The 24,349-nt window shown below is 45.7% G+C and overlaps 1 protein-coding gene and 1 long non-coding RNA gene across 2 annotated transcripts in view; one reads left to right on the forward strand and one right to left on the reverse strand.

The window, feature by feature from the left end:
- The window catches only part of MAN1C1 (mannosidase alpha class 1C member 1), a 70,002-nt gene extending 52,744 nt beyond the window's left edge, over positions 1-17,258 (forward strand). Inside the window, exons 6-12 of the mRNA XM_019547641.1 lie at positions 3,196-3,319; positions 6,816-6,909; positions 10,567-10,682; positions 10,838-11,057; positions 13,831-14,003; positions 15,921-16,036; positions 16,471-17,258. Of these exons, the coding sequence (XP_019403186.1) occupies positions 3,196-3,319; positions 6,816-6,909; positions 10,567-10,682; positions 10,838-11,057; positions 13,831-14,003; positions 15,921-16,036; positions 16,471-16,594 (967 nt within the window). The 3' untranslated portion in view covers positions 16,595-17,258. The remainder of the gene's footprint in view (positions 1-3,195; positions 3,320-6,815; positions 6,910-10,566; positions 10,683-10,837; positions 11,058-13,830; positions 14,004-15,920; positions 16,037-16,470) is intronic.
- Positions 16,954-24,281, reverse strand: LOC109318410. The gene is made up of 2 exons (XR_002103243.1): positions 21,222-24,281; positions 16,954-18,002 (listed from the first exon to the last, which is right to left on the reverse strand). It is a non-coding gene; the product is annotated as an uncharacterized LOC109318410 (long non-coding RNA).
- Positions 24,282-24,349: the final 68 nt, after the last annotated feature.

Here is a 24,349-nt window from a genome sequence, read left to right on the forward strand (position 1 = left end):
TGTGAACATCTTAATTCATCTGTTACTCCCAAATCTCCCACTCGGTCCGTTTTTCTCACCAACTGCAGGGTTCTGTTGATTATGTCACTCGGATTGATCCATCACTGGGATATCACGGTCACCCTTCAGTTGTCTCAGTGAAAATTGGGAGCCTGTCCATCACCTTTAGCTGTTTCCTCTCCAGAAATGACACTCTGTCCCTTTGCTCAAAGATGAAGGCTCAGCACAAACTTAACCTGTTGCAGAATTGCCAGGTCTTGCTCTCTCTCCCCTTTGCAGAGCCACTCAGCGCAGCAGCCTGTCTCCACCCAGACATCCCAAAATGTTTTGCTGAGGGTCTTGGCTAACAGGGAGAAAAATGGAGACTGTTTGGAGGGTTACTGGCTTGGGCTCTTAGAGGGGCGATGAAGCTGATGAGGAGGCTGGGATCACTGAGTCTTAGGATGGTGTATATAGCTTGGCTATGTTGAACAGCCTGCACTTGAGTAGGAGGCATGTATTGCAAAGAAAAGTGGAGCTCAGGGTACAGTTGATGGAGAAATTGCTGGAACCTGTGGGGCATTTAATCTAAACACCAGGATAAGCCCCCTGTCAGCATGAAGCAGAAGCTGGGGAAGGTTTTGAGCCCAGGCTTGCAATTCTGTTCTTCCTACTTCTATGGGATTTCACTACGCAGATCTGCTGATGCCCAAAAAGCCAACCAGGCCCAGGGCAGAGGGATGTCCTTCACCCTGCTAACCTAGGGAACTGCTTGAATCCAAATCAACCTCACTTTCTGCCTGATAGTTTCTTTCCTATGTGGATCTTGTTTGGAGGGGCGTCAGGTGCAGTCATACTGTAGCCTAGGTTTGCAAAGTGCTGTCTACTTCTCCAAGCTATTGAGTCACTTTGGATCATGGTTAAAGCCCCTTTAGGAATTGGGTTCGTCCTGCACACCTTCCTTTGTCTTGGGGAACGTCCTCCTAGGGGGGAGTGTTTGACCAAAGGTTAGGAGAGAGGTGGAGACCAGCTCTGCTTGTGCTCTATTGCTAGACCATCCCTCCTGACCAGTGCCACGTCAGGCTGGCCTTGACTGCTGAGAGCTGGGGAAGGTGCAGGCTGTTGCCATGTAGAGGGGCCCCTTTAGGTTACCAGTTATGTAGGTACTACTTCAGTTTTTCCCAGTGGTCCTTGCCCCCTCTGCAGACCAGCCCTTTGCAGCCTCCCAGCAACACCCTGTCTGCAGCATCTGAGCTGGGGAGTCTCAGGGCAATTTGTTTCAGCTCCAATCAGCCTGGAACACCTCTGTTATAGTGAGCACAGTCTTCAGCTGTGCTTGCTTCACTCAAACACATCCTGTCTGAAGCAGCTTTCAGGGGGATTCCTGGGCACGAGATAATATTTATTTATTTATTTTCACATCCTTTCACTGCGGCAGCTAAAGAAAATGGAAATGGGGGCTCGTAAAGCTAGGAGAACTTAGATCAGTCAGTGCCTCCTTCCATATGTGGTATGGAAGTACTGCAGCCCTTTAACCACAGTGAAAAGGCATGCAAGCCCTTTTTAACCAGACGGGGATGATGGGATTCCACAGGCAACAATCCTAGCTGCATTCCCTGATATAACTGCATGCAGCAGCACTACCCAGCAGTTTGGGACAAAGACAGAAGAGTCTTCTACCCGCTTAGATAATGTGGAGGGACGTACCTTGAAGGGAGAGGCTTGCTGCTCCTGTCTGGAGCTGGAAGTAATTCTGCACCTGCAGATGCTTTCTGCATTTTTCCTCGAAGGGAAACATTTTTCTGGGGAAAGATCATTTAGTTTTAGCCTTTTGTAAATAGATATCCCTATTTTTCCTAGTATAGAAGCTTTCAGGCGCCCTCTAGTGTTTCTTCCCACCCCACCTGCCTACCCCAAAAAGGGAAGGGTCAGAAATGTGTAACATTGGCAATTTCCACTGAAAATCCTGGTAATCAAGAGATCTGAAAATCAAGCTTGCATCACTTCCAAAAAGAGGACCTCTGAGCCTCCCTGGACCAGCAACTGCAGAGGCTATTTTGGGATCAAGCTCTAAAGGTAAAGGTCACTTTCCTGTCTGCATGGCTTTCGGAGAGATGGACTCTCAGCAGACAGCCGTGATCTGTAGCAGTGGGTTGGGAGATGGGAACAGCCCTGTGGAAAATCAAATGCGAATGGAAGGCAGGTGAGAGCATGTGATCTATTTGAAGAGCCTGCTGCCCTTCTCACCCTTTGATCAGATTCAGAGTCTTTGTAAGACTGGCTTCTCTGTGGGTACCCACTATCCTTACCATCTGAATTTGCTCCCTCTTTACACATGCTGCCTTGTGGAGAGACCTTTCCCCACCCCAGGTGGAATTTGTGTAGAGCAGGAGGAGAAGGAGAGCAAAGTGGAGCAGTGGGTCTGAAAACGGATCCACCACAAGTGAGAAATGGAGGTCAATATAATCTCTCTCTCTGGAGATTCTCCCTTCCTGTGCTTGCAGGACAGACCAGAGGAGCACCAGCAGGGCTGGGGGATCTCATACTAGAACCTTGTTCTCCAGGGATATTAGATCTCACGGTGCTTTTTCCAGCAGTCAGGTGTGGAAATTAACCCCCTCCTCACTCTTGGTGCTGTGCCGGGCACAAATGTGGTTGCTTCCGTAGCCAGCCACAGGTGTCTGCATCTCAAGGGTTTAAACGTGGATATGTATAAAGCATATTGGGATCCAAGGTGCTGCATTCATTTCAGCTTAGAGATGGTTCCAAGCCCTCAGAAAGCTCTTGGCCCTCTTGGTGACCTGGGAGGTTGGAAGATGGGGTTCTCAGTGCAGGGCTTAGCTCTGCTGTCTCCCCCATCACATGCACTTTGTGAAGCAGGTTCACCCAGTGTCTGTGTGCAAAAGACTCCTGTTTGACTTTGCCTTTGACAGTCTGGACACCCACAGGCTAGAACACCTCACCTGCTCCTTTGCTTTGGGCTTACAGCTAATCCTTTTTGCTGAGGGGGTAATTGTTCAGCCCAAATGATCCCTGAGAACCTGCAAATGTCATTGATCCCTGTCAGTCAAGGGTGCAATGTTTCAGTCCTTGGATGTCAGGAATGGGCTTCGTGCATACAGCAAATACACAGTGGGGACAAGAGCTTTGCCTTTATCAGACAGAGAAAGCAGCTGTTTACTTGGTAACAAAGGTTCCCTCTTCTGTCCTTTGCAGTGGCATGAGCTGGAGCTGGGGCTGGGCATCTGCAGGAAGCAGCATCTTGGCAGAGTTTGGCACCCTCCATCTCGAATTCTTGCACCTCACGGAGCTCTCAGGAAACCCAGTATTTACTGAGAAGGCAAGTATTTGGCCAGCTGCACTTTACCAAAATGATTCACCTGCATGCATCACCTCTGTGTCTGGGCTCTAGAAGTAAAGCAACGTGTTACATTCAGCTATTCAGGGTGGGGAGCACAGAAGCCTTTGCCTTTGCCTTTGCCTTTGCCTTTGCCTTTGCCTTTGCCTTTGCCTTTGCCTTTGCCTTGCACAGCCCAGCTTGCCAGTGGAGAAATCATCCTGGTAATGACCCAGAGTTAGACACCCAATCTTAAATGCATGCTTTGCAGGTTGCAAAGGTCACTAATGGGCTCTGGCAGACAGCGGGAGGGGGGAAAGTTCCACAGGCGGAGACCTCTCGCTGCAAATGTCCTGCCTCCAGCCTTGGCATTCAAGCCTAGGAAGTGTCAGCATGAGTGTTTCAGCTGATCCCAGCCCTGGGGCTTGTACGTATCTGTGCATCCAAAGACAGAATTTGATGCTAAGCCCATGCTCTGGAGGGTCTGTTTTACATCGAGTCAGCATATTTTTGTAAAGAAGCTTACTGAAGAACCCCCACACAGACTGTGCATAGGAGGCTAGCAGCTGTATCTATGATGAGATCTGGATTCCTTATGACTTGCTCTCAGGACCAAGCCCCATCAGTATCCATGCACTAATTTTGTAGAGTTGCCATGCTCTGATTAGTCTGAGATGCTGTTGTGTCCCATGGGGCTGGAAAGCTGCTGTCTTAATACGTTCCTTAGTTGTTCATGTTGCCTTTGGCCTTGCCGTTCTCTTCCCTCTCACAGAAACAATCACTGGGAAGCACCTTGGGTTTTCTCCCCGTATCTCAGTCTTACCAAGTTGTAGCACAAAGCCACTGCTGAATACAGAGGCACGGGCTAAATTAAATTGTCTCTCCAGTGCCTGTAACCAAGATAATGGTTTAGCTTCAATGTCCTAACATTAATGCCTCATACTTGTGGACTGGCAGATGTTAAATGTAATGTGCCAGCCATTGGGATTTTTGCAAAGGAAAGGTTTGGCAGTTGACATATTGGCTTCTTTTTTGTGTAACTTGTAAATGAAAATCTATTAATATTATGCATTATCTTGAGCTTTTCTACAAGTGATCTTGTCGTGTGTGTGAAAGCAACGTAATAAAAACACGGCTGGATTTCAGCTGTCGTTAGCTTTCACCACATGTTCTCCAAGGAACGAGTTCTGAGGGAGACAAATCACTCCTGTTAGAATCAGAACTTCCCCCTGGAGTCCGATGAAAATAGATCACACCAGAGTGTAGTGAAAATACTCATTCTTTTCCCTGCCTTTCTAGTAAAATGGCTTGAGAACAGACTGCTTTCAAGATATTTCCAGTGTTGACCTGCTAGCCACCTGCTTACTCAGTGAATGGACAGGAGGAGAAAAAGAACCAGGCAGAAGGGGAGAGAAACAGAGAAGATAAGGGAGTCCATGGAAAAAAAGAAAGGGAGAGAAAGGTAGAGTCAAAAAAAAAGGGAGGGAAGAATCAGAAAATGAAGGGAAAGTAAAAACCAAGGACTCTGAAAGTGTCAAGATGAGGAAATAGAAATCTGGAATGAGGAAGGGAGATAAATGATTCAGGAGTGAGACCATATTTTTTTTTCATATCTCATGCTCTCAAATACAATACACACTTTGTTTTTGAAAGGCATTATGAAGAAGGGTTTTTTTTCCAGAGCTATAGCTGCAGAGCAAATACAGAGCCTAATCTTCAGCTTACTCACCCCTCCCCTTTTTCTGCTTAACTAAAACCCTAGCTGCTGCTGAAGACTGGTCTCCATGGATGGAGCTATGATCTGGCAAAGCTATGGAATAGGAAGCAAGACCAGAAGCCCTAGCAACCAGCAAAATTGCCCTGAGCTATGCTAGCTTGATTAGCAGAATGACTCTTCAAAAGAAGAGATAATTGTTAACACCTGTGACATGAAAAACAATGGGCCATTGACTCCCTTTGCTGCCTTAATGGTAATACCAGAGCTGATGCACCGTGGAGAAGGAATCAAAGCAGGGCAAAAAATCAATTTCCCAGCTTAATACACACCCCAATGTTGGGGTGAAAAGGCACATTATATATGAGAAATAGGGTAAATGGTTCAGAGGTAAGAAAAAGGTGAAGAAACAAAGATGTGGAAAGGCAAGTGGGTGGGAATGAGAAGAGGGATGAAACTATGGTCAAACGAACACCAGAAATAGAGGCAAGGAAAAGGGAGACTGCTTCTCCATCTAGGCTTAATTCTATGTTCCATGTTACACCGTCGTCTATTAAACCAAGGGCCTGGTTTATTTGGTCGTCCTAGAGCTAATCAAGTTCCCTTTTTAGGTTCCCAGTCCAGCAAATGAGGGAGGGTGAGAATTCCATTTTAATAGATTGTCCTAGGCTAAACATGGCCATTATATTCCACAGCAAATGCACTGGATTAAAAATAATGCTGTGAGAGAGGAGGTGCAGGAGGACATGGGCTCAGACAGTCATCTGGAGGGAAATGACTTCAGCCGAGTTGATCAACTCATTAACTCGCAGCTTGGGACGCATGCCATTTTAGTGGGAATGATGTCCATCTCTGCCTTTATTCAGATGGACAATTAGAGTGCCATGCTGCTAAACTTCAGTAAATATTATGCAATGTGTGGGCTTACTTGAAAGCTCTGACTTAATTTATATGCCAAAAGCTGGCTATAGACTTACCTCATTTTATTGGTTTAGAGTTCTGTGGGTTACAACTGCTCTGAAGGTTACAAAGAATATATATTAGTGTCGTGCCATTTATTCTCATTCCTTATGGAAAAAATGTGCAGGATTTAATTGGGACAAAACCATTAGGGGCTTCCTGAAAATGAAGTGGGGCTATTCAGAGCCGAAGGCTGATTCAGCAAGTTCGTAAATGCACATTTGTTTAACATGCAAATCATTTGTTTGCACGTCTTCCTTACACTAGAACTGAGTTTCCCAAACTGACAGATTGCGCACCACCGATTTTAAAACAATACAACCTTAAGTACCACAAGCAAATTGTTGTCATAGAAAGTAATTATAACAAATCTGTTAAAGTATATCACTGACAGTCTGTCTGTGTATCACTGGTGGTACGTACCACAGATTGGGAACCACTGCTCTAGAACATTGGACTTTTACTGTGGTCTTCCATGACTGATGGCCTCATGAAGTTAGTCTTTTTGCTTTTTCCCCACACCAAACCCCAGTGAACAATCTTACAGGATTCAGTGGGATTGTTTATGTGCTTAAAGAACGTGTGTAAGTAGTCAGCCGAGTTGGGACCTAGTAGGATTTTTTTTAAGTGATTCCAGACATCTATATTTATTTGCCAGTCATGGAACAGGAGCAGCATTTGTGGTAGGTCAGTCCTCTACTGGCCTGTTACTTGTCTAGTTGGGTGTCCAAAGCCAACAATTTCAAAAGTTTCAATGCAGAGCAAAACAGTGTTTGATTTCTTAATGGAGAAATAGAAAGCATCTTGTCTGTTTTCTCTTTGTAGGTCATGAACATCCGCAAAGTTCTGAACCGAATTGAGAAACCACAGGGGCTTTATCCTAACTTTCTCAGCCCGGTCACTGGGAACTGGGTGCAGCGTATGTATCGGTCTCTTAATCTGAGCCACATATAGCCACAAAGGCATTTCAGCATTTGCATCATTCTTTAGAAAGTGAGGGGAACTGAAAGACCAGTGAGCCAAGGAAAGGTATAAGCAGCCAACTAAAGCCCTCGCTAATGCTGATCAAGGAGTTCATCGTACATGGTGATTAGATAAACATAACCCAATTCAGAGAATGCAGTATAATCATCTTTCACAGCAGCCTTATTTCCAGCTGCCTATCTTACCTCCAGAAGGAGGTGTCGAGCCTGTCGTGTTCAGGGAAGGATTATGCTGCACGATTCATTGCACAGATATTAAAAATCAGCATATCTCTGAAAGCCTCATCCTGCATTCCTTGTGTATCCCGTGTTCCCATTAGCTTCCCTGGGATTTGTAGGCAACACGCTGAAGCCTGGAGAGATTTGTTTGCTGTGTATTAATGCAGCCAGTAAGGGACCATCTGGGGGAATAGTGAGGAAGTGAAATCTGGGGTCCTGCAAAAACAGCCCAAGAACCATTAGGAACAAAGGAAACTGTTTCCCAGCCCAGTCACTCGCACGCATCTAATGCACCCATCACCATGGCATCTGCTGCTGGAGCGTCCTTCTAATGCAGTGAGTGCAATGTGGGTCTTCTGTGTCACTGTTAGGACCACAACTGCAGCTAGGCGGAAGGGGCCAGTATTTAAGCAGATAGGCCTGCAGCCTAGAAGAGGGAAGGACATCTAGTAAACATGACATAGGAATGATGGGAACAATAGGAGTGACGTAGCCAGATGAGAAACTCTGCTATTCCTGCCTCTTCCTAAACCACTCGACTGCTTCAGTCTCCAGAGAGGAGCTGCAGGATCTATTTTTGCTGCCCAAGGGCAAAATGTTGCTCTCCAATCCGAATGTCAGGTCTTGACTCTGGCTTCTCCCCACATGTCCAGCCTATCACTGGTAAAATTTTATCATAGGCATTTCTGCCCTCTGTGTTTTCTTTTCTAAAGGGAAGTTTGGGAGAAACTGTTTTTAATCCAGCCACATCAGTGGATTCAAATTTGTCCCAATTAAGCAGCCGTCCCATTTAAGCGAAGTTCATTGCATTCATTGTATCGCACCCTTGTTTCATATGTCTGCCATGCTCAGCTTGCACTCCTGGATCACTCACAACCTTTTTAACCACTGTATTAGCAGTAATAATTATAATTGACAGGGCAGTTGCATGGCTGCTGTTGCATGAGACAGCGCTAGCTCTGAGCAATCCCTGACCTTTAACGTGCTGTCTCAACACCTCTAATGGTAATTGACAGGGCTTGGGTTGAAAATCTTCCCAGCAAGGTGTCATGGGTGATTATAGTTGTCCCATTACACTAAAACTCTGCTTCAGCTCAGTGAGGGGAAAAAAAAATCTGTTCTCTACATCCCATTAATAGGCCTTCCAGACTCTCCACAGCCCCTTTTAGTGGCTTCACCTGTCCATCCCCATTTGTATGGGCACAGTTTCTGCAACACGTCCTGTTTTGAAAACTTGATTTTGCCTCCTCAGGGTACGTCTTTCTCCAAGTTAATTTTCTTTAAGTTATTGCCACTTAGCATCAGTGCTGCCCTTTTGTCTGGGATGTTGTACTAATCCTGTCAGCATTGATGCGCAGAGGAGAAAAGGCATCGTGACTCTTACGTGCAGATCTATCCTTCCAGTCACTGTTAACGATCCTCTTCCAAAAGGGCAGTGTTCACAGTCTTCTAATTGCAAGTGATGAATTCGAGTGGGTCATACATCCCACTTGGAATTCAGCATTGATTGGTTTTGGCCACCATTTCAGCATGACTTTCACCGTTGCTTCCTTTATAAATCCATTCATTTAACTCATTTTAGCCAACCCACTCAAATCACTGTGGTACCTAGTGGTCTTCAAGCTGATAAGTAATTGTTCCTGAACAGTTGGCTTGGACAGAGTTTACATCACAGAACTAAAGAAAAACACGCCAGCAAACTGAGGCATCATCAGGGCATCTCCTGGGTGGAGCAGCGTGTTGGCTAGTTCTGTGGTTTGAACCCTGTTTCCAGGGAAGCAACAGACTGATCAGCTTCTGCTGGACGGAGTCAGCTGAGTAGACTTTGGCTGCTGCCTGCCACAGAGACTTCTCCAGAGGCATCTGCCTTTCGTGTTGTTTCACTTCATTTAAGCCAGTTGCAGGAAGCTGTTTTCTTGGAATCCTTGTGCTCTTTTGAAAATGGTTAGAACAAATCATCACACCTCCAGAGAGGGCAGGAGTTGCTCTCCTTTTGAACAGATGCACTTCCCTTTTGCAAATGAGTGCACCATCTTGTGCTGAAATTCAGGGCTTATTTGCATGGAGGCAGATTCTGGCAACACTTGTAGCATGTGAAGAACAATTGGATATCAGCACTCTCGCTTTGGCGTTTTCATAGGATCTCCCACCTCCCGGTTAAAGGCAACGTGTGTTCGTACAGTATTCTGTCCTCTTTCCCAAATCTGTGTTTCTAATCTCCATAGTTTTGCCATGGATTATTCTGTACATCATTGGACATAATTTATGAGATCTGTTTGCTCTCTGGGTCAGCAAAATGCCTGGCTCCTCATCTTTCTTGGTAGGATTTATTCAGAATAAGCCTCAGGACTATGTATGCACAAGGAAAAAGGAGAGAAGAACCAGGATAGCTTTTCTGAAAAAAACCTGCTCTAATTGCCTGCATTTAAATTTAACACATGCTGACACCTGGGTGGATAGCCAGGGTTGATGACTACAGTTCAGTCTCCAGTGAAATGGTGATGGAAAGGCAATTTGTCCCTTTCATATGACATGTGAGTGAGTTCTGGGTTGTTCCAAAGAATTAGGGTCCTCCTCCTCTACCCCCAGTGCACTTTAAAGATGTAAATCTGTCCAGCAGATTCCCATTTAGAGTCCTGTAGGCCAAAAAACTCCCACCATCCTACCTGTTTCCTGGAGTGATTAGTTAGTATTCTCCTCCTAGGTAAGGTCAAAACACTGTGTACTCTGAACAGATAGCCTTGAAAATCTGATTGCTTCAGAAGGCAATATTCCTTGTGTACTCCCACACCAACCTTTGTTATTTTAATACGTAAGCAACCCAGGGCCTCTGCATGAGCTCAGTGTGCTACCCCATGTGGGGAATATAAATCACAAGACCTGCCTGCCCCCATGAGCTGTTCTGCCAAATCCTCCTTTTCCTGCTGTGATACTTAACCAATTCTTGACCTTCTTCCATTTGTTCCAAGCCTGGGGGCAAAAGAAGGGGGTCTTTACCAGTGGACTCATAGCTGCAGATCTGTCAGTTCTTCCCACTGCTCTGAGTTTCTTAATCCAGGATACATCATGGTTATCTTATAAACAGGAATTTAGGAGACCATGTACATGATTTGCAAAGTAAAAGCCCCAAATTAAACTGAGTGCAACTGGCACTTTGTAAGAAAACAAAGTATTTTTTTTTCTTATGATTCCACTTTACTCCTCGGTATTTTTTCTTACTGCTAACAACCAACAGGATACTGAGAAGGCAGCAGAGAGACTTGAGTGATGCTAATAAATAAGGGTGTAATTGCTCTGTTTTGTAAAGGGGCTGCAGATTGCAGGTATCCAAAATAGTTGTGCAGCAATTTCTCCCTGGCTTTTCCCCCTCACAGACCATGTCTCCATTGGGGGACTCGGGGACAGTTTTTACGAATATCTGATCAAGTCCTGGTTGATGTCAGATAAGAGAGATGCCGAAGCTAAAAAGATGTACGATGATGCACTAGAGGTAAGGGACATGTTTGATTTGCTTTGTGTTAATGAACAACTGCTTTGCCCACAGCAGTGTTACAGTCCACTGTTTGTTTATTTGCTGTGTTGGTTTTTCCCCTACCTGCAAAATTATTTTGCATGAGTGAGTGTATCCATTTTCATATTTTGTAGGCAATAGAAAAGCACTTGGTAAAAAAATCTGCTGGAGGATTAACCTACATTGCCGAGTGGCGAGGTGGCATCTTGGATCACAAAATGGGCCACTTGGCTTGCTTTTCTGGTGGCATGATAGCCCTTGGAGCAGAACATGCAGGAGGAGAGCAAAAGCAACAGCATATGGATCTAGCTGCAGAGATAACTCACACTTGTCATGAATCTTATTCACGGTCAGGTAAGCAGTGCGGACTGAGGGGAAAACCTACATATAAGACACTGTGATGGGTTGTGGATTTACAGCCTTGAAAGGGCTGAATCTCATATGCCAGAGGATCGCAGTAATTTATATGTGTTTCTGTGGCACTTTCAATCCAGCTAATAAGGCCTCTCAGCTTTCATTTCTCCTCCAATCTCCTGTATGGGAGAAGCTGGTACAGGTATCTCCATTTGGCAGAGAGGGAAACTGAAGCACAGAGAGATTACGTGCTTTACTCCGTGTTTGGCAGAGCTGGGAATTGAACCCAAGTCTAAATCATAGTCATTTGTTCAGATATCAAGACTGCCCTTTCTCATTTATCAAGGGACAGTCTGAGCTCCTGGGTGTCACATCACCACTTCAGGAAGAAATGAAGAAAAGTGCTAATCTGACCTTAACTTCTCCCATGGCGTGAAACTGGGTCCAGCTAAGAGTTATGGGCGTTGTAGAATGTTAAAAACCTGTCACTGAATTCTTTGTTCCTCCTTAAAATGAGCCAGAAGCACAACCAGAAAGCTTCTGAGAAGGCAAGATGCACGTGCTTTCTCAAGTCCAGAGAAACCCTTGCAGCTGCGCAATGGGCTTTGCTTTCAAAGCATTTTGAATATTTTCTTTCAAGTTTGCTATGACAGCAATGCCGAGACAGAAAAAGCAGTCCATACTAACAAGGCGTCTATAGCCACCCCTCAGCAAGCCCTGGTTCAAGCCAGAAGCGGTTAGTGAGGAGAGCCTAACCCACTATGATCGTACAGCTGAAAAGATCTTGCAGAGAAGCAGCATGTTACCATAAGTGCAGTCTCAGTTTGGATGCCACTGTTCCCTTCTTTGTAGGTGCTCCTGCAGCACATCTGTCTGCACAGTGCGTAGCTGTAGGCGGCTCTGTCTCTGGGAGTCTGGCCTGCTAGACTTCCATCTTTGCTTAACTGTTCCTTACAGGTCTGGCTGCACAAGGAGTTGCTGCTAGGGTGTGTCCCTAGTATGTCACCTGCTCGGTGTGGGGGAGGTAACCTGCATAGCACCTGCTGTGGGGTAAGAGCATGCACTCAGGCAGGTACCATGAAGTGACTGAAATGCTGTGGGTTCACATGCCAGCCTCTGTGTGGGGCATGCAACGAGTCAGGGAGGGAGCAGGCAGCACAGCAGCAGGTAGGGCGAGAAGCAAACAGCAGAGCAGTGCACTGGGCAGTGGAAAGGAATCAGAGTGGCACTTGGGGAGAGTGCGAAGCAAATTTATGCCATGGCTGGCCCTCACGACCCTAGCTTTTCTCACGGTAACTTGTTCATAGAGCCATCCCCTATCATACTGTGGTGTCTCACTAGTATCTGTGCACCTGTACTGATGAGCTGCATCTAGTTAATTTACCTACGGCAGATTGAATCACCGTCAAGGCAGATTGAAATAAGACTTCCAAACACATTTTTCTCCCCCAGGGCTTCCAGAAGTGAAACTAGCCACCTGAACTAGCAGCCCTCTGGCTGTGATTGCTTGGAGGCAATTTTCACCTTCAGCAGTACCCACCAGCATAGAAGGGACAGCACTAAGCCTTCCATTACCAGCTATTGCACTGTCACATCAGCCAGCTCATTATATTTCAGACAACAGCAAACAGGGCAAGTCTGTGCCTTAAACATCCCTTGAGGCTCATGCATGCAGCAGGGCCCAGGCAGGACAAACTGTGTGTGGAGAAAACCATAACGGATCCCTGAAGCATGGCCTCGTGGTAAGAGCACAGGAACACAGGCCACCAAGCCTGAGTTCTGTTCCCAGCTGATACTGACTTCATGAGACTCTCCAGTAATCCAGATGCTTCTGTTTTCCTTATGCGTAAAAGATAAGGACTGCAGTGAATGTCTGTTAACATGCACAGAGTGTTTTGACACCCTCATGGAGAAGGCACACAAGGATCAGTTTTATTTAATTATTAGAAACTGTAGTTTAAATCAAGCAAATCCACGCGGTTTCTGTGGTGGTCTCCAGTTGAAAAAAACAAGCTCATATACTGGAGGGGAAAGAGCATCAGATATAGTCTCCGTAAACTCCTGGCCACCCTTTTTCAAAAGGTCCCTTGTGCATTTGCAGCAGTAATGGTTCAGCTGGCTGGGACCCTTTGTCAAAGAGGCCTACAAACTGCCATCTGAGGGATCACACAAACATTTCCTTGACTGCAGAGTCAGCAGAACCTTTTCTGGTGCTCTGCTGTAAGAGCTGCCTTGCTGATCCTTCTCATTCAGGGCCTGGTCCTTAGAGCTGCGTCCTCTGCTGTTCAACTCCTGTGGATTTCAATGTAAAATGTGGGTGCTTGTCATCATTTCCAGGATCAGGCCTTAATGCTGTGTGGGAGAAGTCTCTGTAGGACATGTTAGGAGTCTTGGGACCAAAATACAGCCTGGCCAGGACCCATGGACTTCAATGAAAGTTGTACTTACTTGCATCAGGGTGGACTGTAATGCACAATCTTTGATGATGTTGATGTGGCCCATACTACTATTCTCAGAAGTACCTGTTACCCAAACGTTTCACCAGAACTGTATGAGCAGAATTTAGAGCTGGCCCTGCCAAGTGTCTTGTTTTTGCCAGTGGAATTGACTGAGTTTATACTGGGTTTGACTTGAACTTTTGTTGTGGTTGATGCTCTTCATCCCATTTTTAGATCCCTCTGGAAGCTATGGTTCTATCAAAGCCCTTTCAAACCCTGTCCTCTCCTTTGATTAATTTTAAATCGTGATTATTGTGTGTTCTCATTTCATTTAGATACCAAACTTGGCCCTGAAGCATTTCGCTTTGATTCTGGAACCGAAGCCACAGCCACCAGGCTCAGCGAGCGCTATTATATTCTACGCCCAGAAGTGGTAGAAAGCTACCTGTACATGTGGAGACTGACACATGATCCAAAATACAGACAGTGGGGGTGGGAAGTTGTGCAGGTATGACCGCAAAACATACAGTATTAACCATTGCAGACTGCAGGGTTCTTATGAAAGGTTTTCCCCTTGGACAGGAAAAAAATAAAAGGGACTTACATTGCACTGCTCACCAGCATGTATTAGCAACCCTACAAGATACAATGATCAACCTCATTGATTCTCATCTCTTTGCTGGTCAGTGAAAGAGTGTTTCCTATTCTTGTCTAGGCTTTGCCTGAGATAAATAAATGTGGGAGACCTGGAGGAAAAATGCCCCAGATTAGTAACAGTATTAAGTAGAGATGCACCAATATATCGGTCCCATATCAGATCAGCACCAATGTAAGGAAAATTGACGGTATCAGCAGTCAGCTTTTTTTGGCTGATGTGGCTGATAAATACCCCGTGCATGCGTGCAGCTGCAGTGCAGTATGCAGACTGCCAGTACAGCCTGGCAGCAGGGAGAGCATCTGGGTCTGGAGAGTAAGTCTGTTGTGGGGGAAGGGGCAGGGGGAGGGAAGGAGTATGAGGAGGGCAGATTGAAGCCCCTGTGGTGAGGGAGGGAGTGGGGCTGGGGAAGGGCAGGCACTGCACAGTCCAGTTGGGACAGGGCATGGGTTGGAGCTGCATGTAGTTCATCTGGGGGGTGTGGGGAGGTGGGGGTGGCTCCTGCTGCTGCATGCACCCCAGGAGGGCATGGGGGGGGCAGGAGGGCAGTGGCAAATTTTGGGGTGGCTGCAGCCCCCCTCCTCCCCAGTAGCCCCTCCCCCAGCACCACCAGCGTCTGCCCCCAGTGCAGCGTGGCCCAGCCTCCTGCCAGGAAGAGCTCAGCACTGCCTTGTCTCAAACCCACAGTGGCAATCTACCCTGCCCTGCATGCAGGTCCAGGGGTGCGTGCAGCAGCAGGAGCCCCCTCCACCCCTGTGCCCCCTGGTCAAGCTGCTTGTGGCTCCATCCATCCCCTTGTGCAGCCCCTGCCCCAGCCCCACTCTCTCCCTCACTACAGGGGTCTCAGTCTGCTCCCCATACTCCTTCCCTCCCCAGAGAATTAAGCCACACTTCCAAAACGTGTAGATTGCTTGAATCCACAGGTTCATATTTATCAGTCTTCATCCTATAAAGGTAGGTCTGTGAGCTTTCTATGACATGTTTGACTGAGACAAGTTCTTGCTTGTGCTGTGTGGACACGAGCCGCACCCCCCTCCATAGGAGACTTTCCAGCCAGCATGGCCCCCCACCTAGCTCTGTTATCTTGTGTGATGGCCAGTTGGCTGCTGTTGCATACCATATAGGGTGTTTATACACCTAGATTTGTCCGCTTCGACACATTGGATTAATTGAGTTTGCTTCGCATGCTGAGGTGAGCTGAGCTGAGGTGCCCGGTGCTGTGTCGCATGTATTGGTTTAAATGGTGAAATGCGCGTGAGTGCTGAGCAAATGGTGGTGGTGTGTTTTTGAACTAAAACACCTTTGATGTGTTTTAGTTCAAAAGTGCGCTGCCGCCATTTTCTCACCACTGTCATGTATTTTACTATTTATACAAATGTATGCACCTCAGCTCTGGGCGCTTTTAAAAGCTCCTGGCACTGCAGCACAAACATGCACAAATACCCATAGAGACTGTGTTTCAGTGGCCGGACTATCAGTCGCAAGTGTCTTGGGAAGATACTTTATAAACATAGAGTTACTACTTGAGATCTATTGCTGATCTGTGTGTAACACCAAGGTCCATCAATCAATGAGTTTACATAGTTTACATTTCTCTTGCTATTTCATTAGATCTAGCATTTTCCTGAAGTCCTGGGTAATAAGCAGTGAGAGAGAAGCTGCTATAAAAACTGAATCTGATTTGTAAACCTGACTTGTAACACAACTGATGATGATTAATGGCTTACTCCATGCTGCCATGTGTTGCTGAGATTTAGTTTCCTTCCTCAGGCACTAGAAAAACACTGTAGAGTAGAGGCCGGTTACTCTGGTATCCGAGACGTGTATACCACCACCCCAAACCATGACAACATGCAACAGAGCTTTTTCCTGGCAGAGACATTGAAGTAAGTCTAATATCATAGAAATCTTTCAGAATAGCATTTTTCTTGGGGCATGAAGGCCTACATAGCATTGTTCATCTTTATGCAAAATACAGTATGATTTCATCTTAAAAAGCATTTGATTACCTGCTGTGCAGATTGTGGAAGATTGTGAGAGTGTTCATGCGGCATCTGCCAAACTACCACAGAAGCGGGAGGGAATGTGACTGGGATACCTTTTTGCAGTTTCCTAGGCAAAGGGCAGTACATTTTAGCTGTACATTGGATGTAATAGCAGTCGTTGTCAGATCCTCACCATATAGCTCTAGTAATAATGAGCTATCCCTGTTTACTCCATCTGAGGATCAGACCTTACATGTTCACTGGGAACCCCATTAGAGCTTTTCTGTAATCGACTCTTTGTCTGCCTTTTCTCTCTTCCTACCGTGGGGCTTCAGGTACCTCTATCTTCTGTTCTGTGAAGATGATGTGCTATCTCTGGAGGACTGGGTATTCAACACAGAAGCCCACCCACTGCCAGTGAACCACACGAACTTTAAAGCTAAAGCAAGTGTGCACTAGTGAAGTCATTGCCCGAGCTCCCTGCCTCCGCGGCAGTCTACGGGTCATTGCGTTTCCTTGTCATTAAAGGAATTAGCAGCGTTCCTAAAATGGGATTTGGGGGCACTAGTCCAATTGCGGACAGTATTATAGTGGGAAGAATCAACCATGACATAAGCACCTTCTTTTCCTCTGTGAGGAACTCTATTAGCCTGATAATGAGATGTCGATTCTGGGCCATGTTGCACACAGTTCATAGACATTCCTTTATACAGAGAATTTATAAGAAATCCACTGACTTTGCTTTCTAGTGGCCAAAGGATTGGAAGTTTGCCATAAAACAGAGGTTTCCCCTTTGTCCTTCCTTTCATTTTTTTTTATTTTTTTGCCTTTTATATACTGTTGGATTTTATCACATTTCTAATTACATTTTTCAAATACTGTGCTTTTTAAGTGGCGTCAACTGTGTAACTAAGTCAGAAGTTGTCTGCAAAATTCTTGACCCAAACGTATTTTTATATATTTTTTCTGTGCTCTTAAAACACATTGCATCACATGTAACTTTCCTTTGTGTTTGTGTTTTTTCTACTTTAATTTGACCCTAAATGTTATGAGTCACTTGTAATAATTTCACTGCTGTAATAGTCAAATCTGTGAAATAGAATAAAAAGGTCTTGTAAAATAAGTAGCATTGCGGGTTGATCCTACATTGGCAGCTATCCATGCCTGTCAGATACTTGCCACATTATTCTTGGAATGAATTGCTGACGTGGCTGGGTTGATTTCAAGAATTATTTACAGTAAATATTGAGCTCAAGAATAATCTGTCAACTCTCTAACCAGTAACGTCAGTCTGCACCCGTTCTCCAAACCTGCACGTTCAAGTTGATCTCTGCGGTAGCAAGAACCCTGCAAATTGTCTCACTTCCACACACAAACATCCCTATCCACATAGATTCCTCTGGGATGAACTGCAAGGCAAAGAAATCACTGAGCTCGGTTCTCCTGTCCTTTCTTGCAATGACTAGCAACCACGTATCCCAGCACCTTACAGTGAGATGATTCATCCCAGTCATGAGCACATCCAGATTCTGGCGGTGGAACCCACAGGTGATGCTGGGCATCGGAGCAACGTGGGGTTCTCTAGGCCTGGTCCTGAAGGGGCCGAGAGCCCTTATCTTCCACTGGGGAGGCATCAGAGGTGAACAGCACCTGTGCCTCATTGAAATATGCTTGCTCACATCTGGCTGAGCCTCCACCCTTCCCATGTCCCTCTTGAGAACGTTTTTCTTCCCAAAGCCTTTCCCTCATTGCTTTAGATCTGTCGGAAGCATCGGGACCCTTTGCGGTGGTTGCATTTCTCTCTGCTCCAGTGAAATGCTGCTTAGTTTATTCAGCGACTTGGGAATGGAAAGTCACTTCAAGCAAGCTCTGAAAACAAAAATGGGCTTTTCAGTTCATGCCTGTCTAATTCCCTGAGAGAAGAAGCTTGTCATAGCGAGGCTTAACTTTTTCCCAGGGATAAAGATACTGGATGCTAAGCATTGCCTAGAGGAATGGTTATTGGTAAATAAAGAGTCCTGGGTGGGAGGTATTTTATCCAAGGGATTTTGATACTGGGAAGTAAGCTCAGCCCTGAGAGTTTTCACAGTGGATTAGAGAAATGTTGTAAGTAAAAATGTCCTGCTCATAGCATAGCCAGCCCCGTGACCCGGTGAAGTCATGAAAAACAAAGCAAGTGGCATCTTCCAGCTGCCTCTGAAAAATGGATTCGTGGCATTACACCAGAATGATGCATTTATTCTTGCTTCTGCACGAATGTTCAGATGCTGCAGTGAACTGAGTGGGATTTGTAGTATCAAAAATACTTTTGGATAAGGGATTTTTCTTTCCAGCAGTTCTATGGTTGCCTCAGATACAGTGATTTTTATTTGTGCATGTAAATGTGTAATTCAGGTGTAAGACTCGTTACCACAAGATGTGGTGGAAGCTGACAGCCGGGTTCAAATAGGTGTTGGGCAAATTCTTGGAGGAAATGGGTATTGGTAGCTACTGAGCATGGGAGTGAGGGGCACAACCTCTGAATCAGAACTTCCTAGATCCTAAATGCCAGAGATTGCAAGTGGGACAGGAACAGTGGAAAAAGCCCTGGTCAGACCCTGTTCCCTCTCCCTTTCAGCATCTGCTCTCTGCTGCTGTGTGACAGAGGAGCTTGGACAAGATGGACCAAGGGTCTGGCCCAGTCAATGCACTCCTATGTTCTAAATGTAAAGCTTTTAGATAAGTAGATATGCTGACTTGCCAACACACTGCTACAACTGCTTGAGAGCTACCACACTGAAAGGATTCATTGCAAATGTCCGTGTACGTTCTGCTGTCTTAGGCCATCCTCCTGCCAGTACACATGCCCGCGTTTAATTTCAGTTGGATTGAAGCCACTGGGACTACACACATGAGTAGAGATAAGAGCATGCATCTAGACTGAAAGCTTCTTGGGGTAGGAGTTGTCTTTTTGTTCTGAGTTTATACAGCACCTAGGGCAACAAAATCCACATCCAGGGTGAGTTCCTAGGTGCTACTGCAATATAAAATCATGATGACCTCTGCAGGATCAGGATCTTAGACACTGCCTGGTTCATTCCCCCATGCTTTCCTGGGCCTCATCTGACAGTCAAGTCTCAGGCAAAGCTCCGTGGCTTCAGTGGGGATCTTGCCCAAGCATGACAGCATTTTGTTCTTCTGAGTTAGATGCTATCAAGCACGTAGGTATCCTTCTTTGAGAAGAGAATGCATTTGTGTATTTTATTGTATGGTTCATGTCCTATTGGTTTTCATCAAGAAAAAGAATTTATTGTGTGTAAAGAAAAGCAATAATGCATTTAAATTGCACTCTCAGTTCTAATTATCCAATGGAAAGGACCTGGAAAGCTGGTTAGCTTTTTCCTGCTTACCTGTTTCACCATGCTGCCAGGGACAAAATCCCCCACCTGAAGTCAGTGGAGTTTATTACTGACTTCAGTGAAACCAGAGTTTTCACCCACTGGCAGCCCCTGGATTTTGACACATCAGGTCAGGAAACGTGATGTTACTTGGGTTATCTGACTGTAATAGGGAATGGGAACAAATCCAGATAACCCAAATCAGTGCTTCATGAATTAATTTTCACCATTGGAAGATACGACCCTAATTTGTATAATAAGAAGTTTTTGATAAATGAGGTTCTGTTAGCTGAAAGTCATCCAGGATGGGATAAATTTAATATCAGTATTGATAAAACATTGCTTGCAGAATGGCTGTCAATTGTTGCCTGGCCTTACAAGGAGATAAGACAAAACCATTCAAAAAATAAATATATCTTCTTGTAACCTGCACTTCATTTTTAAAGCTTTATTAAATTCCCTTGGAAGGCTTTCAGCAGAATTGCTTATTGAATTCCAGATCCTGGCAGTTGTAATATTTTCCCCATGTATATTTTTGATCTGCTCTGTTCGTGTGATTTGTTTTTTTTAGGCCTGACAGATTAGGGTTTTGCCCCCAGTGGTAACTGTTCTTAAGTTTCAGATGTTACATATGGTTGGCATTGGATCTGTGACTTAATTCTCTAGAGTTCCCTGAAAAATGGGCTGTGCTGTAATTGGGGAGGGTTTGGTTTTCTGGGGTTTTTTTGTTTTTTTTTTTACTAAGATGCCTGCATAGCTCATACTGTAAATATTTCTTGTTACATGAATCATAGGAATTGGTGAAGTAAAAGCCCCATAGAAAGCTGTCTGCTCTGTATCTCTGTCAGGTTTATTTTCCACTGAACATTTAAATCCGAGGATTTCAGGGGAGCTTAGGGGAGTAAGGCACCCACAAACCCATTACAATTCAGTAGGAATCGAGTGCCCGCCTTTTCTTGGTTGATCTACTTTTAAATGTCCTAAGCAATCAGACTTTTATTTTTTCATTTGGGACACTACTCTACAGACTTACAGCCCTTGCTATCAGGAACTTCCCAGAAGTTTTGAGCTAAATCACTCTTTTCTGAATTGCATACCAGCCTTTTGTTCTCTAAGACCTCTACCTCAAACATGTCTTCTCCTGACATTGTTTGGGGTTTGAATTCTTCACATATTTGTAGACAGATTTTTCCTCTGTGCATTAGGTGAACTATAGGTAGCCATTGCCTCTAGACAGGTGATTCTCAACCAGAGTGCTGCCGCACACTGGATGCCATGAGATCCTTTTAAGGGTGCTGCGGAGTGCTGCAATGTGAGCGCTGTCAGGTATACAAACACCTACACTGGATTCATAAGATAACCCCAGGGATTTCAGGTAGGAACCCAGTGTCAAGAAAACTCTGCCCGGTTGTGGTCTTCTTGAGTTCTTTGCACCAAAGGAATTGCTCCCTTTGTTTTTCTATAGTCAAAAAATGAGTGCAGGCCAAGAGCTGGCATTTTCCAAGGGCTGCCTTGAGCCTAACCACTGCACTAAGCTCTTACTGAGAAAAGCACTTAAGCACTATTTAACTTGAAGTATGCAATAGTCTCATGGAAGTGAATAGGGTTACTCACCTGCTTATAGCTGGGCAGTTGCACAAACACCTAGCTACCTTGAGATCTGAATGTGGCGCAGCAATCAGTCCCTCCAACCCACCAGTGATACTTACCTGCATTTTGCCGAGCCCCCTCTTATGTGTGGTGCTGTTCCCGGTAATGACATTCTCAGAACGCAAGTCAAGATCACTTCTATGCTGAATAAATCATGGTTATTACAGCACCGCCCTGAAACAAGCCAAGGCTGGAGCCCCCCTGTTTTAGGCAAACACAGAATAGGCATTGCTCCGAAGAGCTTCAAGTCTAACGCAGTCTAACGAGCCTTTTTTTTCTCATTGAGATCGGTTACATTGCAGTCTTTGCCAGCAAGAACAGTTAATTTGTGTTTGTGGGTTCAGAAAATAGCCTCACATTTCTCAGCGCTCATTCTTTTGTAAGGTCCTTATCCATTTCCTGTTGATCTCAGCTTCTTATTTTTCTTAAGCAAGGATTTTTTCAGAATGCATCATCCTTTTTTGAGTTGCACTTCTTTTCACCCCCTCCCCTCAACACGTACTCATGTTACAGTAGAACGACTTCCTCAAAACAGAACAATAAACGTCCTATTCCTTCACCTTGACCCCTAGGGCTGTTCATTTGTGCTGTTTTCTGGCTGCTGCTGCTGCTACTTTTCCAGTAACTGCAGCAAGGATTTTTTTACCTCATTCTTTGAAAGCTCCCATGTGGAACTGTGTTGGCCACCCGTGTTCCTGGCATTGTTCAGGATGACGATTGTGCCTTTGCCTTGCTTGAGACTTCCCTACTTTGTGGGTCTGATCCTTTCTGCCACTTCCACTCTTTGTGTATGCACATGGGGTTTTAATGCTGCTTACTATAATACTGTGTTCACTTACTGTGAGAGCTGAACCCTACTGGAAATCAATGGGCATCTGCCCATTGGCTTCAGTAGTGTCAGGATCCCTCCCTTCATTTCTTTCTTCCCCCCAAAATGCAACATCCTGGCCTTCAGCTGTGCTTGGACCCCCTAAACTGGGCCCATTCCTTACTCTGGTCAAATCGGAGCCTGTCAGTGCAGGCACCGCTTTTTCTTTATTCTCACATTTTCAGTCCCTGTCGTCTTGTTAGTCGAAACTAAATTCAGGATGGCTTCTCTTCTGATTTTAATTTTTTTCCAGCAGGTTTTACTTGTCGTCTTTCTATCTTAGAATCTCCTTCATGAAAATTTGGCTGCATTTGTTACACAGCAGATGTCCGGATATTTAAAATTCCTCCCGAGTACTGTGATCTGGAGTTTCAAGAACTATCGGAGTAGATCCAGGAATTGCTGTGTTCGCTCCCCTTTGAGGGGGGCTGGTCCCTAGCAGATGTCCTCTGCTATTTCTCCTTTAATCTTTCCTTCCTTGTGTTCGTATGAAAAGCATTTGCTCCATTCTGCCTTGCTGAACCAAAGCCGGTGGCGTGGCAAATGTCCGGGCTCCAGGATGATTCTGGATGTGAAGCCCATCCAGTCAGGTCGTATCTGTGTCCACTAGATTGCATGGTTTGTCACCTAATAACACTTCCAGCATGTGTTTGTTCACCAGCACTTGAGTGTGTTTATTCTGTTCTGGAGCTGTTCCATCCTGTGTGCGCCCCAGAAGGGCTCGCTGTGTTATTCAAGTGAAGGGAAAGCTCTTCTCACCCCACTGCTCAATCTTACGGGCCCTTTAAGCCACATCTGTTTAAGTAGTAAAGGTCTTCTAGTTCAAACAGTAGACTACTATGCTCTGTGAATCCAGTTACTTGTACCCTCCTACCATTGCAGATACCTCTTGATTTCCAGCATCGTAATTCATTCGGTACATCTGTGGTACTCTGGTATCTCCTATATACCTGCATGTTTAAAAGCATCTGCAAATAGAGAAGGATTGTCCCCATTTTACAGAAAGGGGGAGAAACAGGCACAGATTAAAAGTAACGTGACCAAGGTCCCATGGGGAATCAGTGGCAGGGGAGGGAGCAGAGCCTCACTCTCTCCCGAGAATCTCTCTCAATCACAAGGCCACACTTCCTCTCCCAATCCTGTTTGGCCCCTGGAGGAAGACATCCTCCTTTCCAGCTTGCTTTCTGTATCCCTGAATATTCTTGACCGCTACAATCTTCCTTCTTCGAGAAGTTCCTGCATGCCCTGTAGCCCTCAGTGGCTTCCTTTTATCCTAGCTCTCAGGAGGTAAAGCTCCCCCCATGCCCTTGAGCTGGGCCACAGGAGCTAAGTTGCCAGTGGCTGGTTATGTTCTCCTCCTCTCCAGCAGAAACGTTCCTTAAGACCTAAAACAAAACAATCAAGCCGGCTTAAGAAATGGCAGAACCTCAAAGCGTTAAATCCCTAACGCTTCCTGCCACCCTCCTAGAGATCAAACACGCTGCGTTATTAGCCCTGGAGCAGCTGAAGATGCTACTAAATCTTCCCAAGCAGTTGGGGAATTTCAGAGGCAGTGCAAGGTTGCATGGGAGGAGGGACTGAGGACAGTGATTTATGGAGAAAGATTAAAAGAACTAAATATGTATCGCTTGGCCAAACCCCTGCTAAGGACCGCTGTGGCAGCCATGTAGAAGAGCCTGGAGGGGATTAAGCCGAGGAAGGAGTGGAACGGCTCGGGGTGGCATGCGGGGGTATAACCAGGAGTAATGGGAGGACGTGAATGGCTGGCGATCAGGAAACACGTTCCAGCTATGAGGCAAAGTTGCTGTCAGTTCCTCTCCCAGAGGAGGGGTGGGAGCCGCACCCTGTGCGACTTCTAAAACCAGACGGTCAGAGGAATGTGCAATCCTCCGGCTGCAGCCTGCTGGCCAGCCAGCCAGACGAATGAGTCATTCCCATCTCGGATTTTGGAGGCAGCCAGCTCTGGCCCTGATTCAACAAAGTACATGGTCCCATTGAGACCATCACCTACACTGAGGCTACTGAAGCTGGGCTCCCCAGGACTGTCTCCTTACCCTGCGCTCCCCATCCATCTGTCTGTATCCACTGGTTGTTTCTCATTTGGGGCACGGACCTTCCTTTTCTGTGCTTGCGCAGCACCTGGTCTTGGGGTGTGATGATTATAGCTCCCAGCCAGCACCACAGCTCTGTTGATTAACAATAATTGGCCTTTGTTTCCTGTTAAGAATTGGTTTCATAGTTTCTAGGGTCAGAAGGGACCTGAGCAGATCATCTAGTCCGACCCCCTGCCATGGTAGGAAAGAGTACTGGGGTCAAATG

This window comes from Crocodylus porosus, unplaced genomic scaffold (assembly GCF_001723895.1).
Source record: "Crocodylus porosus isolate Cpor-Errol unplaced genomic scaffold, CroPor_comp1, whole genome shotgun sequence".
Lineage (NCBI taxonomy): Eukaryota > Metazoa > Chordata > Crocodylia > Crocodylidae > Crocodylus > Crocodylus porosus.